Source organism: Aspergillus aculeatinus (genome assembly GCF_003184765.1).
Source record: "Aspergillus aculeatinus CBS 121060 unplaced genomic scaffold BO66scaffold_63, whole genome shotgun sequence".
Lineage (NCBI taxonomy): Eukaryota > Fungi > Ascomycota > Eurotiomycetes > Eurotiales > Aspergillaceae > Aspergillus > Aspergillus aculeatinus.
The window spans coordinates 150,502-169,981 of NW_020291532.1; the positions used below are offsets into that span (position 1 = coordinate 150,502).

Genomic DNA, 19,480 nt, shown 5'->3' on the forward strand with positions numbered 1-19,480 from the left:
CACCACACAATGGGCGCGCTCCACCCCGTCGCTCCCGCGGTACCCGATCCGCGCCGCGGCGGGGCGGAGTCCGCTATCGCTCCTGCCGTCCCCCATGCCCATCTCAAACCTCACCGCCTCCAACACCCCCTCCTCCCCGGCACGATACCGGACCAACAACTCCACCTTCATGACCTCCTCGATCAGATCCGCATTGAACGCGGCGCCCATGAACGCCTCCTGGGCGTCCCAGCCGCGCAGGGCGGCGATGCCGCGACACCGCAGCCCGAAGTCCGGACAGCGCATGGTGGCGACGCACAGGGCGGGGACGATCTCCGGGCGGGCGGTGACGGCGGGGCGAAGACCCGCGGTGTTTGCCGACTCGGTCACCGCCGGAAAGCGGGCGATGGCCGCCTCGGCGGCGGTGAGGACGGCGAGGAAGTCCGGGAGGAGGCGGGGGGGCAGCGGGCGCTCCTTGCTGAAGAGGGCGATCTTGATGGCGAGGAGGGAGTAGAGGCAGGACAGGCGCGTGATGTGGGCTTCGCGGGTGAGTTTTTCGTGGTGTTCCGCTGTAATCGTAATCGGGGGGTGGAGGGTGCGGTGGCAGAACTCGTGGAAGAGGTGGAGGTAGCGGGTGAAGTAGGCGAGGAGGCGGTGCTGACGGTGGTGCAGGGCGGCGTAGCGGGCGGCGATCTCGGCGTCGCGGAGGTACCAGCTCTCGGCGACGAAGAGGGCCATCGTGTCGAGCAGCGGGGTCAGGATCTGGCGGGCGTGGCCCCAGTCCCGGAAGGCCTGGGCCCCGTGCAGGTAGAGGTCGTGGTAGGGTTGGTGGTAGACGAGCTCCGTGTCGAAGTGCAGCGGATCCTGCGTCCCGTAGAAGATGGCGCACATCTGCAGCCCCAGGAACGCGTCCACCACGCATTCCTCCACCCGGTACGGGTTGGGCCCGTCGGCCACGATGAAGGTCAGCCCTCCGCTGCTGCTGCCCTGGCGGCGCACGTTCATCCCCCGCAGGATGTGCAGCCCGCATTGGAGGTGGAAAGTCGCCCGGCTCGGGTTTTGGTGCAGCAGCTCGCACATCACGAACAGCAGGCAGCACGCCAGGATCACCCGTTGGAAGTGCGGGTCGGCCGACTGTCGTCGCTCGTTGAGCTTGCTGATCGCCCGGCTGGCTTGTTCCACGGCGAACAAGTACCATTGGCCCTGGTCACGGTGCCCGCGTTTCTGTTGCTGGTGCTGTTGCTGGTGCTGCGGTACGGCAACCAGTCGCTGCCGCCGTCCGCCCTCGATCTCATACGCCTGGTTCACGGCGCCCAATGCGATCACCGCGTGGAAGACGGCGGGCTCGTGGTGGCAGAGCTGTAGAATCAGGCGCTGCCAGAGCGGCGAGTCAAAGAAGGCCACCAGATGGGGCACCGAACGGTGCTGGAAGAACGACAGGCACCGTCGCTCGTCCGAGGTCATCTTCCACGGCAGCGAGATCTGGGCCGCCGGCGCAACGACGCGGCCGACGCGCGCGCGCTCGGGAATCCGGTGCAGATCATACTCGCACTGCCGTCCGGTCCGCGTGCAGTTGCCGCACGCCCCCGGCATTTCATCGCATTTGACTCGGCGAGCTCTGTTTGATGAGGCTTAGCGTTGAGCATGTACCATAGTGCATGTACTGTACGTACCGGCAGGTTCGGCACCCGTTGCGGGACCGTCGCGAGAATGATTTCTTACGCGTGGGCCACGGTGAACTTGTCCAGGTCAGGTTCTGCGTTTGAGGTGCTGGTTCCATTGTAAGGGAAATCGCTGTTGCAGTGTGTTGACATCCACCCATGGAGAGGACAGGATGAATCTTATTGGCGATGTCGTCGAATGGCCTTTGCACGAGGGTGGAGGACCGAGAGGTTGAGACTAAGCGGCGTAAGCTAGCCCCAACAGGATTTGACACCGGTGTTGCAGGCAGGTGGGCTTGGGCATTGGAACGCGATGTTGGAGTGGGCTTGGTAAGAAGGTCGCAGGTCACTAATATCCATACTAACTACTTAGTGCTGACGTTCTATGTGGTAGTTACCCTGCTACTTGATACTAAGGCAGCAAGGCTAGACAATCGGAACAATTGTGTTCGTGACTCGGAGTAATGTGGGCCAAATGAGGAGTTATCCCTGTCCACCATAATCTCTGGAAACCCTATCACTCGAGCGAACGTAGTTGAGACTCTGATCGAACATGCGTGCACTGAAGGGTCGTGCGGAAGCTGTGTTTGTAATTCAACCTAGGTTTAAAGTAGTCAAGGGCAAACTCCCGTTAACCCTAGGTGAGCGCCGTCCCCGCCCGGACAGACCCTCAACACTACACCTCATGATCACAGATTAGATGGATGCTCTTGGACAGCATGATCATCTCATTCCCTGCGAGATTGGATTTCTGCTCGCGATTAGGGCGTCAGTTGGTGCACTTCTATCATGTCAAACCCCATTGTCGAGAGAAGCCCTCGGCGGGTCTCTATAATCTTCCGTAGGCTACGAATTTGATTCGCAGTCGGAACCTCCACAAGGATAGAATTGGCAGCGAATTTCCTTGAGAAGGCAAAATATAGTTCTATAGTCGGGTGTCGCAGTGATTCATAATGAAGCACCGTAGGAGATGCTGTAGGATGGATTCTAGGGGTCCAGGGCAAGTGCCAGTGCATGATTCGTGGCCCAGCCAAGTGGATACCACATAGAAGCTAGTATTCCGATTGGCTACGTCGCCTACTATAAACAACCGTATAGGTTGGTCCCTTCACACTCACTTTAGCGCGGCGTTTCAATGCTTATCAATCCAACTGCTTAGAAATCTACCTTGATAGAGTTATCTAAAGCTTCTCATCAGAACAATATGTACAACATTCACGACAATCGAGTCATCCCATTGGTCAGCTAGTCCACGCGGCGCATTGCTTCTACCGGAGTCTCCTGTTCCTGTCACTACTTGGCCTCGATACGCAGCAAAAGGACTACATCAACTGCTAACGCAGCGGTTCGCTCTGAGGTATATAAGTATCCTTCTTCTCCCATTCTACCTATCCCTTTCTCCTATCTCCATGAACTATCAGCCCAGTCACCAGACTCAATCGCATCCAGAGACCTTCCTCTCCCCTTCACCAACTTTCAATTCTTAAGACCATCCACCCATAATGACAACCACCGTCCTGATCACCGGCGCCAACCGCGGCCTCGGCCAGGGCCTCCTCAAGCTCTTCCTCCAGAAACCCAACCACGTTCGTCCTCGCCCCTTCACCCCCTTGATCCGCAGCAGTCCGCAACCCCAACCACCCCACCGCCCAAGCCCTCCCCACCCTCCCACGGGACCCGACCACCCACCTCATCATAACCCCCTACGACGCCAGCCTCGACTCCTCCGCCCAAACCGCCGTCCAGAACCTCACGCGCGCACACGGGATCACCCACCTCGACATCGTGGTCGCCAACGCAGGCATCGCCAAATCCTACCCGCTCGTCAAGGACGTCCAACTGCCCGAAATCCGCGAGCATGTCAAGACCAACGTCCTGAGCGTGGTGGCGCTCTACCAGGCCACGCGGGAGTTACTGGAAAAGTCCACGTCCACGTCCACGTCCACGTCCACGTCCAAGCCGGTGTTTGCGATCATGGGGTCTGGGGCTGGGGCTTTGGGGTACGTTACTCTCTTTTCTCATGCAGAGGGCTAGGAAGGTGGATTGACTGACCGCGGTGTAGCCGCCAGCCGCCCGTGCCCAGCGCCATGTACGGCGCCTCCAAGGCGATGGTGAACTGGTACGGGGTGCGCATCAACGCCGAGGACGCGTGGCTCAACGCCTTCGTGCTGGATCCGGGCTGGGTGCAGACGGATATGGGCAATGCGGCGGCGCAGGGGTGGGGGATGGAGGCCGCGCCGACGAGCGTTGAGGAGTCGGTGGGGGGGATGTTGGAGGTTCTGACCACTGGGACGAAGGAGCGGGTGGGTGGGAAGGTGGTGCTGTATACTGGCGAGGTGCAGGAGTGGTAGCTGTGGTTTGACTGGTTGGAAGGGTCGCGTGGCATGTTAGGGCTTTGTTTCTTCTTTCTGTGTGTTTTTGTATTTCTGGGGGGGTCAGGATGGTAGGGTCGAGCGTGAGTACGCTGAGTGGGTAGGGAATTGTTTTCTCAATGCATCAGATTGGAGAATAGATATTGCCTGCAAGACAGACACTAACACAAAGAAAGAAAAGGTAGGACAATATTTCCCCGGTCGGAGACTTAGCACACGTTCTAAGTCAGGCGGGGGATATAGTAAGTGACTGAGCTAGAGCTGACCCGGAACCATAGTTTGAATGTAAGTCCTAAGAGACCCAACGCCGTGATGGGCTGCCGTAGCGCGGCACTACTGAATGGCCCTGTCTGTCGCGCGTCGGTCGGCAAATTTCCTGTCGTATAACTGGCGTTGCTGTTTCCGCCTGGATGAGCTCGAGTTTATAGTCAATGGGGCTGTGCTTATTCAACTCTGCAGTCTGTGGCATACACGATATAAGTCTGTCCCTTAGTATCGTCCGGCGCCTGAGGCCGCCAACCGACTCAGGCCATCCAGCACGTCTTTGCGCGTCTTCTCGTCGCCGGATTCGACCAGCCTGCGGACTTCTTGGGCTAACGCTTCCAAGTTAAATCTGTTCGATGAATGATCATGCGATAGGCTCTGAGAAAGAATCATGAAACAGACGACAACGAAGACGGCAGGGCGAAGGCAACTTTTAAACGGACAAACAGACAATCTGGACGCTAAATTCTGACATGAGGCTGGAGCTGAAGTTGAGGCCGAGCCTGGCTGAACCTGGCTGAACCTGGAGCTAAAGTCTGACCAGCGATGCTGGAATCCCTGATAGCGACCAACCAAGTTGCCGCGAGTTCTCCAAACTCCACTGAGGGTCTGTATTAGTGCTGCCTCCGCTTCGCCTTCCGCCCACGGCGTGGCGTGAGACCTGCGATAAGCACATGAATTGGCTGCGCCTGCGGAGAGACCCGAAAGACTCGAACTAAACCGGAATAAGTACTTCGAGATGCCATTCTAAATGAAGTTGACCGCTAAGCATTCAACCTCTACTACAGATTCCCACTTAGAAGGACATCTACCGCGAAGACCCCTCTCAAGATACCCGCAGCACAAAAATAACCCCAACACCCCCGCGTACCAACCCTAATCCCCTACCCCTAATCTTTCCACTAAGCCCACACCCCCAAAATCCTCTCCATGAACCCAGTCTCCCCCGGATTTTCCTGCCGCCACGCGTGGACAAACACCTGCCGTCCATAGTACGACAGCCGCCCATGAATGGCGCGCACCTCGTCCGGCCGCGCCAGAATGTACCGGACCACCCGCTCGTACAGCAGGTTGAACCACGGGTGGTGGACGCCGTACCGGACGCACCGCACGAAGTAGAAGTGGTAGCAGGCGACGCCCGCGGCGACCTCGGCCTGGAACGGCGTGGGCGGGTCGTGCTGCTGCCCCTCACAGTAGCATTTGATCAGGACCAGTTGCTGTTGCCGGGGACGGGGCCGTGAGTCGGGCGCGGTGATGAAAAAGAGCTCGAGTTCGGCGGGCCGTTTGGGGAGGAGGCGGGGGGTGCGGAATCTATGGGATGAGGGGTTGGAGGATGGTCGGTTAGCTCTTGCAGTTTTTATGGGAAATGGAACTTTTTTCTTGGGAGTGGGCGGACAAAACTTACGTGTCTGAATCCTCAAAAGCCTTCAGAAACTGATCCCGGTCGCATTCGATCCACAGCTCGAGTGAGGTGAAGCCGTAGCCGAGTCGGAATATGATTCGGTTCGCAACGAGAGTGTCGGCGATGCTGTCGATGGCTTCGTCGAGCTCCTTGGCCCAGGCCCCGGTGGATTGCTGGTGGAGCTGGGGCACTTCCCATGGCTCATACTTCATGGTGCGTGTGTATTTTCTTAAAGAATGTATAGCTTGGGCTAGCTTGGGGAGTTGCAAAGCAAAAAGATAGCGTCTTACGAAGGGGCATCTGACAGCATCAGAGTCATGGGGATTCGTGAGGTCGACCTGCCTCTGTTCGGAGCTTCGTGGATTGTCGTGCCTCCGCAGAAATTGCTACCTCACGCCTCGTACAAACGACTGCTCACATTGCAGAGGGTGATGACTTCTGCTGCAAACACCACCACGCCCCCCTCATCGTACCATCCGACTCGATCGACAGCGCCGTTTGTTCATCGGGAGGTCGCATACTCCCGTGACTTGACACGGACTGTGGGAATCGACTGGTTCAGCAGCGTACATGGACTCAGGCAAGTAGCCACGTCGCCCTTGACTCATTTTGATGTCTCAGGCTACGTGTGTTGTCTCAACATGGTTGATCCTTGGAGAAGGTGAGGAGGCGAGAAGGGTCAAAAGATTGTAGGGTGCGTGAGGGTCACATGACCCTGTTTGGCCCTGTCACTGGCCTAGATATTCAGATTTGAACGGATAATCAGACGCCCATCTATTGAGTGGGGTCAATTTGAGGGTATTGGACAAGCTTGAGTGGAAGACCGGCTTTCCATTTTGTAAGAGAGGGCAGTTTCCAGAACCAAATAATGCTATCGTGGATTGTTGACGGCTGAGCGCCGGTTGTTAGCTAGTCCGAAAAAGAGGTCGGCTTTTGTGCTCTAACTCTCACAGTCCTATACAGGTCCGAGACGCTTGGTACATATAGTCACAGGTGTGACAACGTGCGGTACAGGCCATGCCTCGCTCTGTCAGTCAGTCCTGTGACCACGTAACCCGCCCGTCCACCCAGGCTGGATCGGACCATAGCGGAAGTAGGCTTGGCGCAGACGGCGTCGGATCGCATCGACAACCGGAAAGTGTAAAATCGGAAGTATTGACAAAGTTCAAAGCAATATCTATAGTTACAGATGCACCACTATACCAGTGACATCTGTCCAACAAAGTATTATACAAAATCATGCAAGTATATGCAGCAGCCAAACCAAAATATACAACTCCTACCCACTCATGCATTATTCGCACAGGAGAAACTCGAGCTATTGGCGTCTTCGTGTAACGAGCGTCCCGAGACGTATAGTCCAAGACCACACTATGAATCATAATTAATGTACAGTCGGGAGGAAAGGTCAAGCAGCACTTACCACACAAGCGGCGATACCCACGATCAACGCATTGAGAATGGTCAACGCGATCTTTCTCGGGGAGGAGAAAAGTCGGTCTTTGTTGAGGTACAGCCAGAACATGCCGCTGAAACCAACTATGGGTTGGTTAGTATTGGTTGTGTGGGGTGAGGGTGAAGTAGGTATGCTTACAAGTAAACCAACTGGCGAAAAGGGAGGCCTGGAAATATCAGTTAGCAAGGAACCTGTCGACCTTAAAAGGTATGAACCTACAATCAAACTCAGGAGATCGTTGAAGACAGGAATGGCCTCGGCGATAATCCATGCCACGATCCACAGGACCAGCATGAGGACCACCCAGGAGCCGGTGGCCACGAGATCGCGGCTGTGCATGCGGTCGCTGTTGCGGAAAATCCGCACGTACACGAATTTGCAGGCGACGTGGCCGTTTACGACTCCACCGATGATGATCTAGAGTACGTTAGCTTCAGCTCAAGAGTCTTAGAAGAGCGACTGCGACTCACTGTCGGCAGAGCAATGCCATAGGCGATCTTAGCGATCATCGGGCCGGCTGAGCCGAGCGCCGGGGAGGTGACGTTGGGTCCGGCAAAGACGTAGATCACCACAGCGGTGACGATGTAGAGAACCGTATCGATGCCCTGCAGCAGACACAGCGATTTAGGATAATCGCGCGGATCCTTGAGTTCGGACATGAAACCGAAGAAAGCCACATGGCCCGCTGTTGGGTTGTAAGCGAAAGTCTTCATGAGAATAGTGTCAAGACATACAGAAAGAGAAGACAATGTTGCACACGGCCAGGAAAGCCTTGTACAGACTGGTGTCCACGGTGACTTCGAGCGCACCCTTGTAGGGACGCTGGATACCAACAGCGATCATGACGATCATGACAGCAGAGAAGACGCTGATGAATGCTGTCCAAGTGTCAGCACATGATAATCAAAATGGCAGTCGAAAACTTACAAGCCACCGAAAGATAGGAAACATTGGCTGAGGTTCGGGGCAGAGCCAAGAAGAAAGAGATGACCACGCCGACAACACCAAACACGATCGTGCACGTGCCGTGCTCGGTGATCGTGTTCATGGCCACGGTGAAGGTCAAGATATGGCTGGCCATGATGAAGACAACGAGGAGCAGTTGGCCGGTGCCGAAGAACTCACGGCCGAAACTGCCGAAAAGAACCTCGCCGGCATCGGCCATGTTCTGGATGTGCGGGTAGGCCCATCTGAACTGGCCGATGGTGTAGCCGGTGTAGGTGGCCAAGAGACCCAATCCCAGCAGAAGGATGATAGCACTAGAACGGTCAGTCTGTTGTTCAGGACATTACAAAGCAATGATACATACGGGACGAGACCCAAGACACCGACGACGGCGGGTAGCGACAGGATGCCTAAGGACACGGTTTCGGCCACCATGACTATCAAATTAGTATCCAGCGGATCATCGTGGCAGTAAGCGGGACTCACGGAAACCACATTGCCTAGGAGCAGCCAGTCAGCTGGATTACACTGGAATTGGAACAACAGAAGAGACAATGGCGAACATACCACCAGCTGAGGACCTTGTACTTGACCTCGGCATACTCCTCATCACCAAAGGTGTCCTGATAGATGGGACTGCCCTTGCGATCCTCCTGCTTCTCCTCCTTGTCGTGCAGGGCGACATCATACTGGGGCGCATGATCCAATTCAGCAGCAGCGTGGCCGTCCGGGGCCATGCTCATGGGTTGCGACATCCTAGTATGATGGACGAGGGGGAGAGGGGAGGGGGAAGGGAGGGGAGGGGAGCAAGTCTCAACTCTCTCCTCTCTTCCAAGTTCAAGCTCTCCGACACAGCCGAGGTGAGGAGGAATTAAGGATGAAAGAAAAACCGGAAGAACTGGGGAAGAGTGCAGAATTTTTCCGAAAGCGGCAAGGCGGGATCGTCCGAGAGAGGATTGAATCCACCGAACTCCCCGAACACGCGAAGAAGAATTAAGGTACAGGTAGGAGTAAGGTAGCTGGCAGCTACTAGCTTTTCCCAGCCAGGCGAATTGAAGTGAGGGAATGGAGAGATAAACAAAACAAAAAGGCGTGCTTGGAGGAAAGTGGCAGGTGTGGCCTTCTGAGTCACTGGCGTTCGCCCACCCTCAACATTGCCTCATGGGCATTCAATCTCTGCTGGCCCGGCCAGGTTACATCTAGAATTCCCTCCTGGCCAATCGAGGTCTTTCATTACCTAATGTCCGCCCCGCCCTAGTGGAGGCTCTCCGCTCGCGGCTGTGGCTTCTCCGCCAATGAGAGTGAGCGGCGGGAAACTTGCGGGGGCTTTCCCGCTCGGCGAGCTTAAAATTTCTGCTCCCGAAGAGGCAAGGTCTCCCGACCATTCTTAGTCAGCCGCTTCCGCGCCAAGAGCCACGCCCCCTCCTCGCTTATCATCATCTTGCCTCTTTCGGGGCGCAACCACGATCTGCTCCTTCTGTCACTGGTGATGATCGGCAGCTGAGGGGCACATCTGACACCCTGCGCCAACCTTGGAAGTGTATATCCGGTTCCTGACCCGGTATTCTGGCGGGCTGCCACCCATGACTCGCTGATGACGAGAGGGGTTCGTCTCAGGTCGGCTTAGTGTGCCAGCTTCGTCGCTTGTTTCAGGGCTCAATCGCTTCAGGGTCCTTACTTGAATATCACCCTCGGCTATTGTGATGTTTAGACCCCTTTCACATCACCCAATAGGCAAAATGGCATGGTAGGCTGTACAAAATAGTTGAGTACGATCGCCCAAATCCTCCTTGCGACCGGGTCTCCTCAGGTTTGACCTCAACTTTATCATCAAATTAGTCATTTCAAAGCTCAAATCTACTCTGGATTGGGAGACTTAAATGGTCCCGGGTGTGTGCAATCTTCGAAGCTCAAGGATGCGGTAGTCGAGACTTGATCTCTCAATGTCATCAATGGTATTCATGAAACATTTTTGCAAGATGACGATGTTAAAACATGCACTAGATTTGCCCTATCCCCACACATAACACAAAATTGACACAATGGGCCAGCCATTGATGATCACCCAAAGAAGATAACCAAAACAAACCATCCGGGAAAAATACTAAGCACAGGAGATCTCACTGCAGCGAGATAGCCCTCGCCTTGGGCCCCTTGCACTCATATGTCGCCAGAAGCGTGTGTCCATCCAGGGCGAACACACCGGGCCAGTGGCTCGAATCAGCACAGATCGATGTCGAGGTCTGATCCCAACGGATCTCGCCTCCCCGCGGGGGCGGCGCAAACACCGCCTTGATCGACGCATTCTTGACCCAGTCGACCTGGTCGTGGTCCTCATCGGTCATGAACACGACCGCCAGCGACCCATCCGCAAAGGGAGCGATCTGCGGCGCGCCGGCGTTATGCCTGTGCCCGTCGTGGGGCGAATACACGACATGCCGACGGCCCCAGCTCTCCCCATCGTCGTCCGAGATAAGGGCCTCAATCTGCATGGGCCCCTTGGTGTTGGTCTCGAACACCATGACCAGGACCTCCTTTCCGAGGTCGGCATCGAAGGTCCGCGCGATGCCGTTCATTCCATCACGTCGGTGGTCATCCTTCCCATGCAAGCACCGGGGTTCCGACCAGGTGCTGCCCTGGTCGGTCGACGTCACCAGCATCGTGCACTGGTTGTTCGGGGCAAACTCCTGCGAGTAGGTGAGCTGCACCTCGCCCCCGCTGCCCATGCGCATGAACGGCTCCCAGATACCCAACCCGTCGGCACCGGACTTCTCGGCCGCCTGCGAGGCGAACTGCCAGGTACGGCCGCCGTCATGGGAGCGGCAGACGGTGATGCGGAAGTGGGTGACGCGGCCGGAGGGGTCGTGGTCGTGGTTTCGGAATGCCCCTAGCACAACAGAGGGGGCCACCTCCAAGAGGAAGAGGTTGTCTGTGTCCCCCGTACCGCGGGTGACTTCACCGATGTCCTCGAAATTGTGGCCGTCAGTACTGCGGGCGACAACGAGTACGCGTGCGCCGTCTCCAGGGAAGCGGGTGAAGGAGGAAAGGAGGGAGCCGTCTGAGAGGCGGGCTAGACGGGGGTAGGTGCCCCCGTTGCCATTGGAGAGAGCGCGCTGGTCGTGGTGGACGTGGCAGTTAGGGCGGGGGTGGCTGTGGCCGCGGTCTTGACCTGGGTAGCCCATTGGCTGCTGCTGCTGGCCATATTGTTGTTGGTTGTATTGGTGTTGCTGCTGGTTATAGTGGCCGTATTGCTGCTGATTGTACTGCTGCTGGTTGTACTGGCCGTATTGCTGCTGGTCATACTGCTGCTGACCGGGGTATTGCTGCTGCGGAGGGTAATACTGCTGCTGCGGAGGGTAATACTGTTGCTGCTGCGGGGGTTGCTGCTGTTGGTCGTGTTGGTCGTGATGGTCGTGAAGACCCAGCTTGTTGAGAATCTTGTGGCCGAAGTCAGGCATGGTGAATGGGATGGATCTGTGCGATGTAGATACAGAACGATAGAAATCCAGATGGTAGTGATGGTGAAAAGTCAATTGCGATGTTTGTTGGGGTATTCAGGGTTTCTTGCGGGATTGCGTGGCTTTTAAAAGGCGGGGCTGGATGACGTAACGCGGGGCCCCTGAAACATTGGGGGCGCTTACGCTATTTATAGTTAAGGTGTTGCCTGATATCATTTTATTTGAGGCTGTTGATCATTTGCATCACCACTGGAATCGATAGGACAGAGGGTATAGGATCATAAGGGCGTAGGGCTGACGCAAGTACGGATCCAGACCTGGCTTTCCGGGGTAAAACAATGGGGGGTAGTTAGGTAGTATTGAGGTACGGTACCGAACTCTCCCAACAATGAAAGCTTCAATGCCAGAAGTTTAGTCTAGAGACAAGGTAATGGACGATGCGCAGAGTAGGTATATATACACTTATGGCGCTATAGCAGTCGACTACTTGATTCAATGTCTCGGCTGCTGTAAAAACTCGACTAGGCGTGTATCGCGCTCCGCGGCAATAAGCAATATACTCTGAGTAAGGGGCGCCTTGCCGATGTAGTGTTCTAAGATATTGATAAGGGCTTCAGTCTCCACAGACGTTGTACTGATGATGGCTTCCATGGTCTCCTCGGTCCAGATATCTTTCCCCTCAAGATGTTGCACGATATATCGAAGAGACCTCTCGTCCCTTACGGAGCCAATCACTCTATCAGTGATCGGGACCCGAGGAACATGGCCGAGGATGTGCCACAAGAGGCTTGGGGCGCGGGCCGAAGTTTCCACAAACCACTCATCCACCGCCAAAAGGCCGCGATCAAGGAGTAGCAGCAGAGTGTGGAACGCCCCTAGATCGCCGTTGTCGCAGATTGCGAGAAATATCTCCTTGGTCGGGGCTTTATTGTTCGACCAGTCCAAAAGGACCTTCATATGGTCGACCTGATCGTGCATGACCAGGAAGACGCTGTCGGGCACAGTGGTGCCGGTGAAACTTTTCAAGACAGCCTGAAACTCTTTGCTGGTCTCCCATGGGCTTTTGTACTTGTTGGGATTCTCTGCGGCTGCTTGGAGGAGCTCCGACGACACGACATAGTCGGAGCCGAGGAGGGGGAAGAGAAAGAGGAGCACCGACAGCCCCCGGATTTCGTTCCCTGCCGCGGCAAACACCAACTCGTCCCTGATCGGGATTGTCGAGCCTCCATTAATCATAAGCAACTGTAGGACCTGCTCCGTATTCTTCTTAGCAGCATGCACAAGGATTCCATCTGAGACGATGAACCCGGCCTGTTGTCGAGCGAGCAACGTCTCGAGAATGGCGAGCCCTAGCAGACGATTCGAGACGGCGGCGACCATGGTTTGGTAGCCAATGTTGAATCGCGGACCCCATTCATCCAACAGAAAGTTAATCAATTCGAGGTATTCCCATCTCTCTACCGCAGCTGCAGCAGAAAGAATGCTCTGCTGGATGTTGGCACTCAGTTCTCTACCATACAAGAGGCCGCGAACCACATCCCTGGCACTCGGGTTGCTGATCGCGGCAAGTAAGACGTTGCGTTCCATCATGAGATGCTCTCCATAAACCCGAAGAACCAGTTTCAAGAGTCCACTGTCGGCTGTCCGAGCGAAAGTCTCTGCATGCTCGGGCTTCAGACAAACAATGCGGTCTTGGTTCTCCAGAATGAGGCACGCCAGACTCGGATTGGACCTCGATTGTTCAGCCACAGACTGCATAATTTGTTCTGTGAAACTTATTCTCTCGTCTCGTCGCTGAATCAGGACTTCTAGTACCCTGGCGCCACAATCGTCATTCTGTAATGTGGCTTCCAGAAGCTCTTTCGTCACCGAAGGTGTTTCTTTATCTCCGCGATTGAAACATAGCCCCAAGAGTACGTTCCCACAGTGGCGGTTCTTGGCCATACTGACAAGGAGGGCTGGGTGAATCGAGTCGTCGCTCTTTCCCCCGTCGCGTAGCACACCCATATTCCAAAGCAGGTCTATGACAAGACATAATGTTTCTTGCTCCTGGGTGGATCGAGGGCGCATTCGAAAGAGGATTTCCTGCACCTCCTGCAAGGGAATCGTAATCACACGTTGTAAAAGAAGTGCCAAAATTGTAACGCTATGCTCGGCCGCGTAGACTAGCGTGCTCTCACCCTTATTTTCTCTGTTCTTTAGAGTGTCAGAGCCCGTCTGCACCAGTAGGTCTGCTAGGTGTCCCAGTTGCAGAATGATCGCCTTTTCAATTGGCGGCACCCAGGCTGCTTCCGTCCAGCGGCGCCATGCCTGTTTGGTGTAGGAAAAGTCGAACGAATACAAGCGTTGCCAGTTGTGATATAAAAGGGGCTCGGTGAAGAGTCTTATCAGCATTGAATAGATTTCCTGCAACGGGTCGGGTTTCAAGATTTCCAACTTCCGAAGATGGTCGGGCCAATTTTCACTACTGTAGCGCAGAAGTGGCTTACTCATGGCAACCATGAGTGACAAATCTTCTTCCTCGGAGAGAATATGCCTCAGCATCTGGTTCAGAATGAGGCGGTGTCCAAGTATTTCTGACATGTGGCACCAGTGAGCCACTTGCTCCGAAAGAAGAAACTCTTTCACGGAAAAATGAGCAAGTCTGATAGTCCCGTCCGCTGTGTTTAAGGTAACCATCTGTGTCGTACAAATTTCAATTACGCTGTCCGGTGATGGGAAGCCGGCTACTTCTGCTACAGCTTCCCGACTTAGGGGCTTCATGGAGAAAGTGAGCCAATTGAAAATGGATCGCACTGCGTCGTGGTACCTTGGTAGAATCTCCTGCTCGAGGATGCCTTTGTACGTCGCCTCAAGAGAGTCAGGAATTGTTGTAAGCGCTTCATCAATATCTTGGGGAATGTGGCATCTTTCTAGGCGCTTTAACTGCAGGTCAACCCAGCGAAATCGCCTACCTCATAGTTAGCACGGAGAAGGACTGTAACATGCACCCATGACTTGCCTTTCTGAAACGTTCAGCAGCTGGTGTTCTATCCTCTCAAGGATAGAGCGGTTCCATCTACGCAGCCTGCCACTGGTTAGCCTCTCTTGCACAAACTTCTCGACGTCTCCGCTCAGAGCATCCTCGAGTCCGAATAAGGTGTGTTGCGCCAGAGCTTTATGAATGTCGGGTTCCGGTCTGCTTGTGGCAAGCAAGTGAACTTTGGTAGGAAAATCTCTTATCAGACCATCCATGAAAGTCAAGAGGCGCCTTTCTCGAGTCTCAACCGGGCATTCGTCGAGGGCATCGAAGATGATGAATATGTCTGCAGGCAGCAGATCTATGATTTCCGTGAAGATTGTCAAGAGGACGTCCAAGTCCGGCTCTCGGTTCCTCCGATGATCTTCCCAGACTTTTCTGATCGGGCTGGGAATAGGCCGGGGACACAATTGCCGTATAAAAGATCGGATCATACTCTCCATGCCTTGCGTTTCGTTGTCACTGAACTTGAAGTACCAGTATGCTAGAACACACGGCTCATTTTGTTGGCAGTGCAGGTCAGTGTCTGCAATGATGGTGGAGCATAGGACTGATTTGCCGCAACCCACAGGGCCATGCATCCACAGCAGCTGTCCCGGTGTGGTCTTCCAGCGTTGATAGCGGTGGCTCGACTGCACAAACCATGTTCCCGTATCGGGCGAACGAGCCTTCTTGGTCTCGTTCTGGATGTTGGAATAGGAGAAAGTTGAGATCCAGTCGAGGATGTTGCGTTCCTCTTGATCATTGGTTCGAACATCGATACTGTGCACCCGCCTGGCCATCTCGTCAATCCGCACCAAGGTATCCTCGGCACGGCGACTCTGATCCTCATCTCTCACAATCATTTTCCATTGATCCACGACGGCGCTTTTCTGCTCCACCACCGACTTGAGCCGGTCGAGCGGCTGGTCGATCAGAGCAGTTATACTCTTCCCCACTCGAGCAACGGCACTCTCATGTCTCGCAGTCTGGACCTCTGCTATATACCGAAGAAGCGCAACATAGACCTCCACCAGAGCATCGTCCAACCTTGCCGAACTGGCAATGGTCCCCTTCCGGTAGTTGTGCTCGATGATACTATGGTATGCGAGAGCCTTGGCGAGGAACTCCGATGCATCCATGATCGCATCCCGCCTATCGATGTCGTTCTTGATCAGCGTGAGCCCAAAGGCAACGACTGACCAAGCGATCGAGGCGTAGCCGGTAGGATCGAACCCGGCCACCGCTTTGATGAGGTCCTGGGCCTGTAGCGCGCAGACGAGGACCTTTTTGGCCGAGCCTCGAACATCGACTTTCCTGTTGCTGGCATCGCGGTTCCGGATGCTCAACTTGCCGTTTTGGTAGTCTTCGTATTTGGCGCTGATTTCTTTGATGATCTCCGCCAGCACTCCATCGATTGAGGGGGAGTTGCCGTCCTGGCTCAATCGCAGCCGTTTGCGGCTTTCTTCGTCCAGTTGTTCTTCTGCTCGTTTCCAGAGGTCATCTTTTTTCACTGATACTAGTGAAGCTTGCTGTGGTGGGACAGTGGTTTGAAAGGGAGAACGCTTGATTTGTGATGGTTTGGAAACCGAATGGGAGGAGGAGGTGGACGGGGAGAGGAGATTCACCGGCCGCGGAGGGGCAGCGGCCGCGTCGGCTGCGTTCCTGCCGTTCTTGTCCCCGCAACAGCCCCAGTCAAAGGGCATCGCAACTGCCAGTCCGTGAATGCGATACCGATAGTGAATGTTGATAATTACCTGAACCCTGAAGAAGTCAATGTGAATGCGAAGCAGGTAAAAAGGAGATGCTTTTTTTTCCTCTTTATGTCTCCTTCAATATTCCACCAGCCTTGCTCTAAGCGCTCTGACACAGCCGCCACTAATTTAGTCTACTAGGCAACTAACTTAACTTTAGTTAGTTGGCTTTTCTGCTGAGATAGTCTAGACCTATATAGTTAACTGACCAACCCACCATTTTCTAAGATTTCATTTTCTAGCTTGATCTAGCTTTTACGTTTTACAGCAACTAGGATAGTTAGTAAATCTCTATGTATAGTCTCACAACATGGGCAGTGGTTTTTTTTTTATTGCCGGATATTGCATTACAGCGATATCTAACGATTGGCAAGGGGTAATCGCTGATAATGCTAAGATATGATGGGAAGCAAGCTTTATGACCGAAATGTCCTGGGATTGGTTTATACTGTCAACACTTATTCCAATTATCAAAGTCTAGTATTCTTTTGAGGCTTTCATTGTTTTCTCTAGTGAATAACCCAGGATTTTTTATATCTGGTTCGCTGGAAGCCTGGTCAGTAACAGTCTTGATTACTTAGCTGCTCAGCAATGTCTAGTACTGTTCGCGAGCGAGAAAAGAAAGCCTACTTGAACGAGTGATTCTCGGACTGTCTGTAATTATTGGAATGATAACAAATTAGGTATGATGCTAGATAGACCACATAAGTGCTGCTGATTGGCTACTGAGTCATACCGTGACGCGGAAGTCAAGGGGCTGAGGTCACATGGTAGATGATATATTTAGATCCAGGCATAGTTGTTCTACGGTTTGTCTGGTTTGTCCAAGTTTTGTTCTCAAGGGGTTTTAGTGCAATGCCTGATAACTTGTAACTTACTTATCTTACCGATTATGACCAAAGTACCGTGTACGGAGCGGGTATTGCGTCTGGTAAGAGCTTTGTACTGCATATACAGAAGATTATACCATCCTATAACTTTGGTGCGGCCTGCTCAAATAAATAAGGCTAGCATCTAAGCCGTGATATGGAAACAATAATAATGGGTTCTTGGTCAAGATTATTCCAGGATTTACTATTCTATACATGTAAAATATAGTTGGAGGTATAAAATATCTTCTATCGCTGTTTAAAACCATAATAATTCTGGAAATATTAAAATTTGAATGCAGATCTCAAAAGCTTTGTTTTCCACCTGATTTGGAAACAAAATCCACTCTGGTTGATACATGCTTATGATTAGTCTATATCCATCAACCACACAATACTCAGAGATTCAAAGCAGGTTGTGTTTCTTGCAAAGGATCCAGCACCACGAATCCGCTCCATCGCCTGCCCAGAAAGCCTTTTAACCAATATTACCTGCAGCTAAAAGAATACAGTTATTGGTGGTCATATTCCTCATCTGCTTTTCTGAGTGTATGTATAGTTAGCTCATCCACGTACTGCATTCCATGCACCTTTCTGTGCGATTAATAGTCACCATACTTGGCTCTTTGAGTAAAACATCTAGAATCTTCTCATTTTGTGCCCTTTCTTATCACGATAGTCTGAGAGATTCCACGATTTAGTTCATTATGTCCCAATCCGTGCCTCTCCAGAAAGCAGCTTTGTATATTATACATGTCACTGCCGCTGGATTGCTGAAACAGTTCTGGACAAGACCGAACTAAGTGCTTTAGGGCCTTTTGCGACCCAGCTGAGCCTGTCTCAGAGGCCCCGGCATTGTTCCCTTCAGCAGCGTGCCGTTTCTTGCTAGGATACTTGTCCTCTATTTGACCGCACCTTCTGTGGTATGTTTACCCATTGTTCTTGGATCAGTCATGCCTGTAATGTTGTCATACACCCGTACATACCTGCATGAGAATGTGGCGGCTGCGTGGGTATCTTTACAGGCGAATCTGGCCCAAGTTAGTCACTGCAAAGCTGCCCAACTTTAGTGGCTAACAGACCGCTGGTCCAGCCCATGGGGAATTCTCTTCCACAAACATTCCACAGTAGCCAGGTTAGTAATGATTTTGAGCCCAATAAATAGGGCGTCATCTCTTCCACAGGGTTTCGAGTTTTCCGTTTCTTTGTATATGGTCGGAGCTTCTCTCCGGGATCAATTCGTGTTTGTCCTCACAATGACAACTGTATCTATCGGCCAGGCTGAGGACAGACACTACCCAGCCTGGCCACAGGATGAAGTTACGGATTTATCAGCCTACCTTGGAACCGATTTATTCTTTCCTCCACTTGAGGGCTATTGCGACCAAATGGTGATAGGGGATACACAAGGAGAACTTCTGGCTCCTCCGCCTACGATAATGACCGATACTATGATCGGCGACAGCAGAGAACCTTGTTGGCCGGCACAATATCCTAATCTTGTCGCACCGAAGAACCTACTCTCGATGGAAAGCTCCGCTGAAAGCCAGCCGCTTTCTGTTAATCTCATGGAAATTCCGACTTTGTCCACAGTGGGACTGGACTCACAGGCACTGCCTCTTCCAGACCAATCTCTATAGAGAATGGGCTTAGATGGACGCCTGAGTGGTGAAGCTCACACGCCAGCCGTGGTTGTTGGAGGACGGGACGTTTCAGCGACATGCGCTTTGAGATTTCAGGAAGCGCCGATGCCTTCTTACGATCAGAATGTTTCTATAGTTGATGGGCTATATTATTGCCAACATCGTGCATGCGTGACCAAGACTGGCTTTTCAAGGAAGCGTGATCTGCAGTAAGCTACGCTATCACTTTCTCTGTTCATCCTGCTGACTCTTCACAGAAAGCATATGCGCATTCATTTCAAGCCAGTTGAATGTCCCATGTGTACGGTTACCACGGCTCAGCAGATCCATATGCGTCGACATATCGAAGTACATCACGGTGGCTGGGCTCGGCAGTTGTGGCAAGTGGGCGCTGTGTGTAAGTTGTGCGGTAAATCATTCACACGGAGAGACAATCTTCGCCGGCACTACCGAACTCAGCATGAAGATATTGGTAGTCTCTCTGTGTCCGATTGAGCAGTTTCTTATGTCGGGCCTTAGTTTTATCGAGTTCAGTGACGGGTTTCTGAATAGTACCTTATACCCTTCAGAATCGTAACGTCCGCAAGAAGTAGAAGTACACCCGCCTCCTGCTTGTAACCAAGACTTCAACGATGATCTGCGCTTACGTGTTTCAATGAGACTACAAACAAGGAAAAGA

At 53.3% G+C, this 19,480-nt stretch overlaps 7 protein-coding genes across 7 annotated transcripts; 2 read left to right on the forward strand and 5 right to left on the reverse strand.

The window, feature by feature from the left end:
• Positions 1-156: 156 nt before the first annotated feature.
• On the reverse strand, positions 157-1,723 carry BO66DRAFT_309973 (Zn(II)2Cys6 transcription factor; the record flags this gene model as incomplete). The annotated part of the gene is made up of 2 exons (XM_025643271.1): positions 157-1,597; positions 1,653-1,723. Coding segments are annotated over 2 exons (1,512 nt in total), but the record flags the coding sequence as incomplete, so codon positions are not given.
• A 1,419-nt stretch (positions 1,724-3,142) lies between these two features.
• BO66DRAFT_462195 (NAD(P)-binding protein) lies at positions 3,143-4,167 on the forward strand (the record flags this gene model as incomplete). The annotated part of the gene is made up of 3 exons (XM_025652361.1): positions 3,143-3,230; positions 3,265-3,640; positions 3,703-4,167. The coding sequence occupies 3 exons, from the start codon at positions 3,143-3,145 to the stop codon at positions 3,989-3,991; spliced, it is 753 nt and encodes a 250-aa protein (XP_025499319.1). The 3' UTR covers positions 3,992-4,167.
• A 1,011-nt stretch (positions 4,168-5,178) lies between these two features.
• Positions 5,179-5,997, reverse strand: BO66DRAFT_405522 (uncharacterized protein; the record flags this gene model as incomplete). Its single annotated transcript, XM_025648977.1, has 3 exons — positions 5,179-5,587; positions 5,682-5,906; positions 5,969-5,997. The coding sequence occupies 3 exons, from the start codon at positions 5,995-5,997 to the stop codon at positions 5,179-5,181; spliced, it is 663 nt and encodes a 220-aa protein (XP_025499320.1).
• An 837-nt stretch (positions 5,998-6,834) lies between these two features.
• BO66DRAFT_395438 (amino acid transporter) lies at positions 6,835-9,131 on the reverse strand. Its single transcript, XM_025648216.1, has 10 exons — positions 8,647-9,131; positions 8,566-8,579; positions 8,444-8,516; positions 8,062-8,393; positions 7,869-8,012; positions 7,605-7,819; positions 7,354-7,551; positions 7,273-7,300; positions 7,102-7,217; positions 6,835-7,049 (listed from the first exon to the last, which is right to left on the reverse strand). The coding sequence occupies exons 1-10, from the start codon at positions 8,814-8,816 to the stop codon at positions 6,966-6,968; spliced, it is 1,374 nt and encodes a 457-aa protein (XP_025499321.1). The 5' UTR covers positions 8,817-9,131; the 3' UTR covers positions 6,835-6,965.
• A 786-nt stretch (positions 9,132-9,917) lies between these two features.
• Positions 9,918-11,583, reverse strand: BO66DRAFT_395439 (sialidase family protein). Its single transcript, XM_025648217.1, has one exon. It carries the CDS (start codon positions 11,535-11,537, stop codon positions 10,200-10,202), a length of 1,338 nt encoding a protein of 445 aa, XP_025499322.1. The 5' UTR covers positions 11,538-11,583; the 3' UTR covers positions 9,918-10,199.
• Positions 11,584-11,867: 284 nt separating this feature from the next.
• BO66DRAFT_431989 (uncharacterized protein) lies at positions 11,868-16,302 on the reverse strand. The gene is made up of 2 exons (XM_025650614.1): positions 14,539-16,302; positions 11,868-14,487 (listed from the first exon to the last, which is right to left on the reverse strand). Exons 1-2 carry the CDS (start codon positions 16,239-16,241, stop codon positions 12,030-12,032), a joined length of 4,161 nt encoding a protein of 1,386 aa, XP_025499323.1. The 5' UTR covers positions 16,242-16,302; the 3' UTR covers positions 11,868-12,029.
• Positions 16,303-18,414: 2,112 nt separating this feature from the next.
• On the forward strand, positions 18,415-19,444 carry BO66DRAFT_358977 (C2H2-type zinc finger protein; the record flags this gene model as incomplete). The annotated part of the gene is made up of 3 exons (XM_025644959.1): positions 18,415-18,750; positions 18,799-19,010; positions 19,059-19,444. The coding sequence occupies 3 exons, from the start codon at positions 18,415-18,417 to the stop codon at positions 19,294-19,296; spliced, it is 786 nt and encodes a 261-aa protein (XP_025499324.1). The 3' UTR covers positions 19,297-19,444.
• Between the last annotated feature and the right edge of the window lie 36 nt (positions 19,445-19,480).

Coding starts and splice junctions, on each gene's coding strand:
- BO66DRAFT_395438 (XM_025648216.1), bottom strand. CDS start 8,816: ATGGCCCCGGACGGCCACGCTGCTGCTGAATTGGATCATGCGCCCCAG. Junction 7,820..7,868: donor CAACATTGTCTTCTCTTTCT/GTATGTCTTGAC, acceptor ACAACCCAACAG/CGGGCCATGTGGCTTTCTTC. Junction 7,301..7,353: donor ACGATCTCCTGAGTTTGATT/GTAGGTTCATAC, acceptor TGATATTTCCAG/GCCTCCCTTTTCGCCAGTTG.
- BO66DRAFT_431989 (XM_025650614.1), bottom strand. CDS start 16,241: ATGCCCTTTGACTGGGGCTGTTGCGGGGACAAGAACGGCAGGAACGCA. Junction 14,488..14,538: donor CTGCTGAACGTTTCAGAAAG/GCAAGTCATGGG, acceptor ACTATGAGGTAG/GCGATTTCGCTGGGTTGACC.
- BO66DRAFT_395439 (XM_025648217.1), bottom strand. CDS start 11,537: ATGCCTGACTTCGGCCACAAGATTCTCAACAAGCTGGGTCTTCACGAC.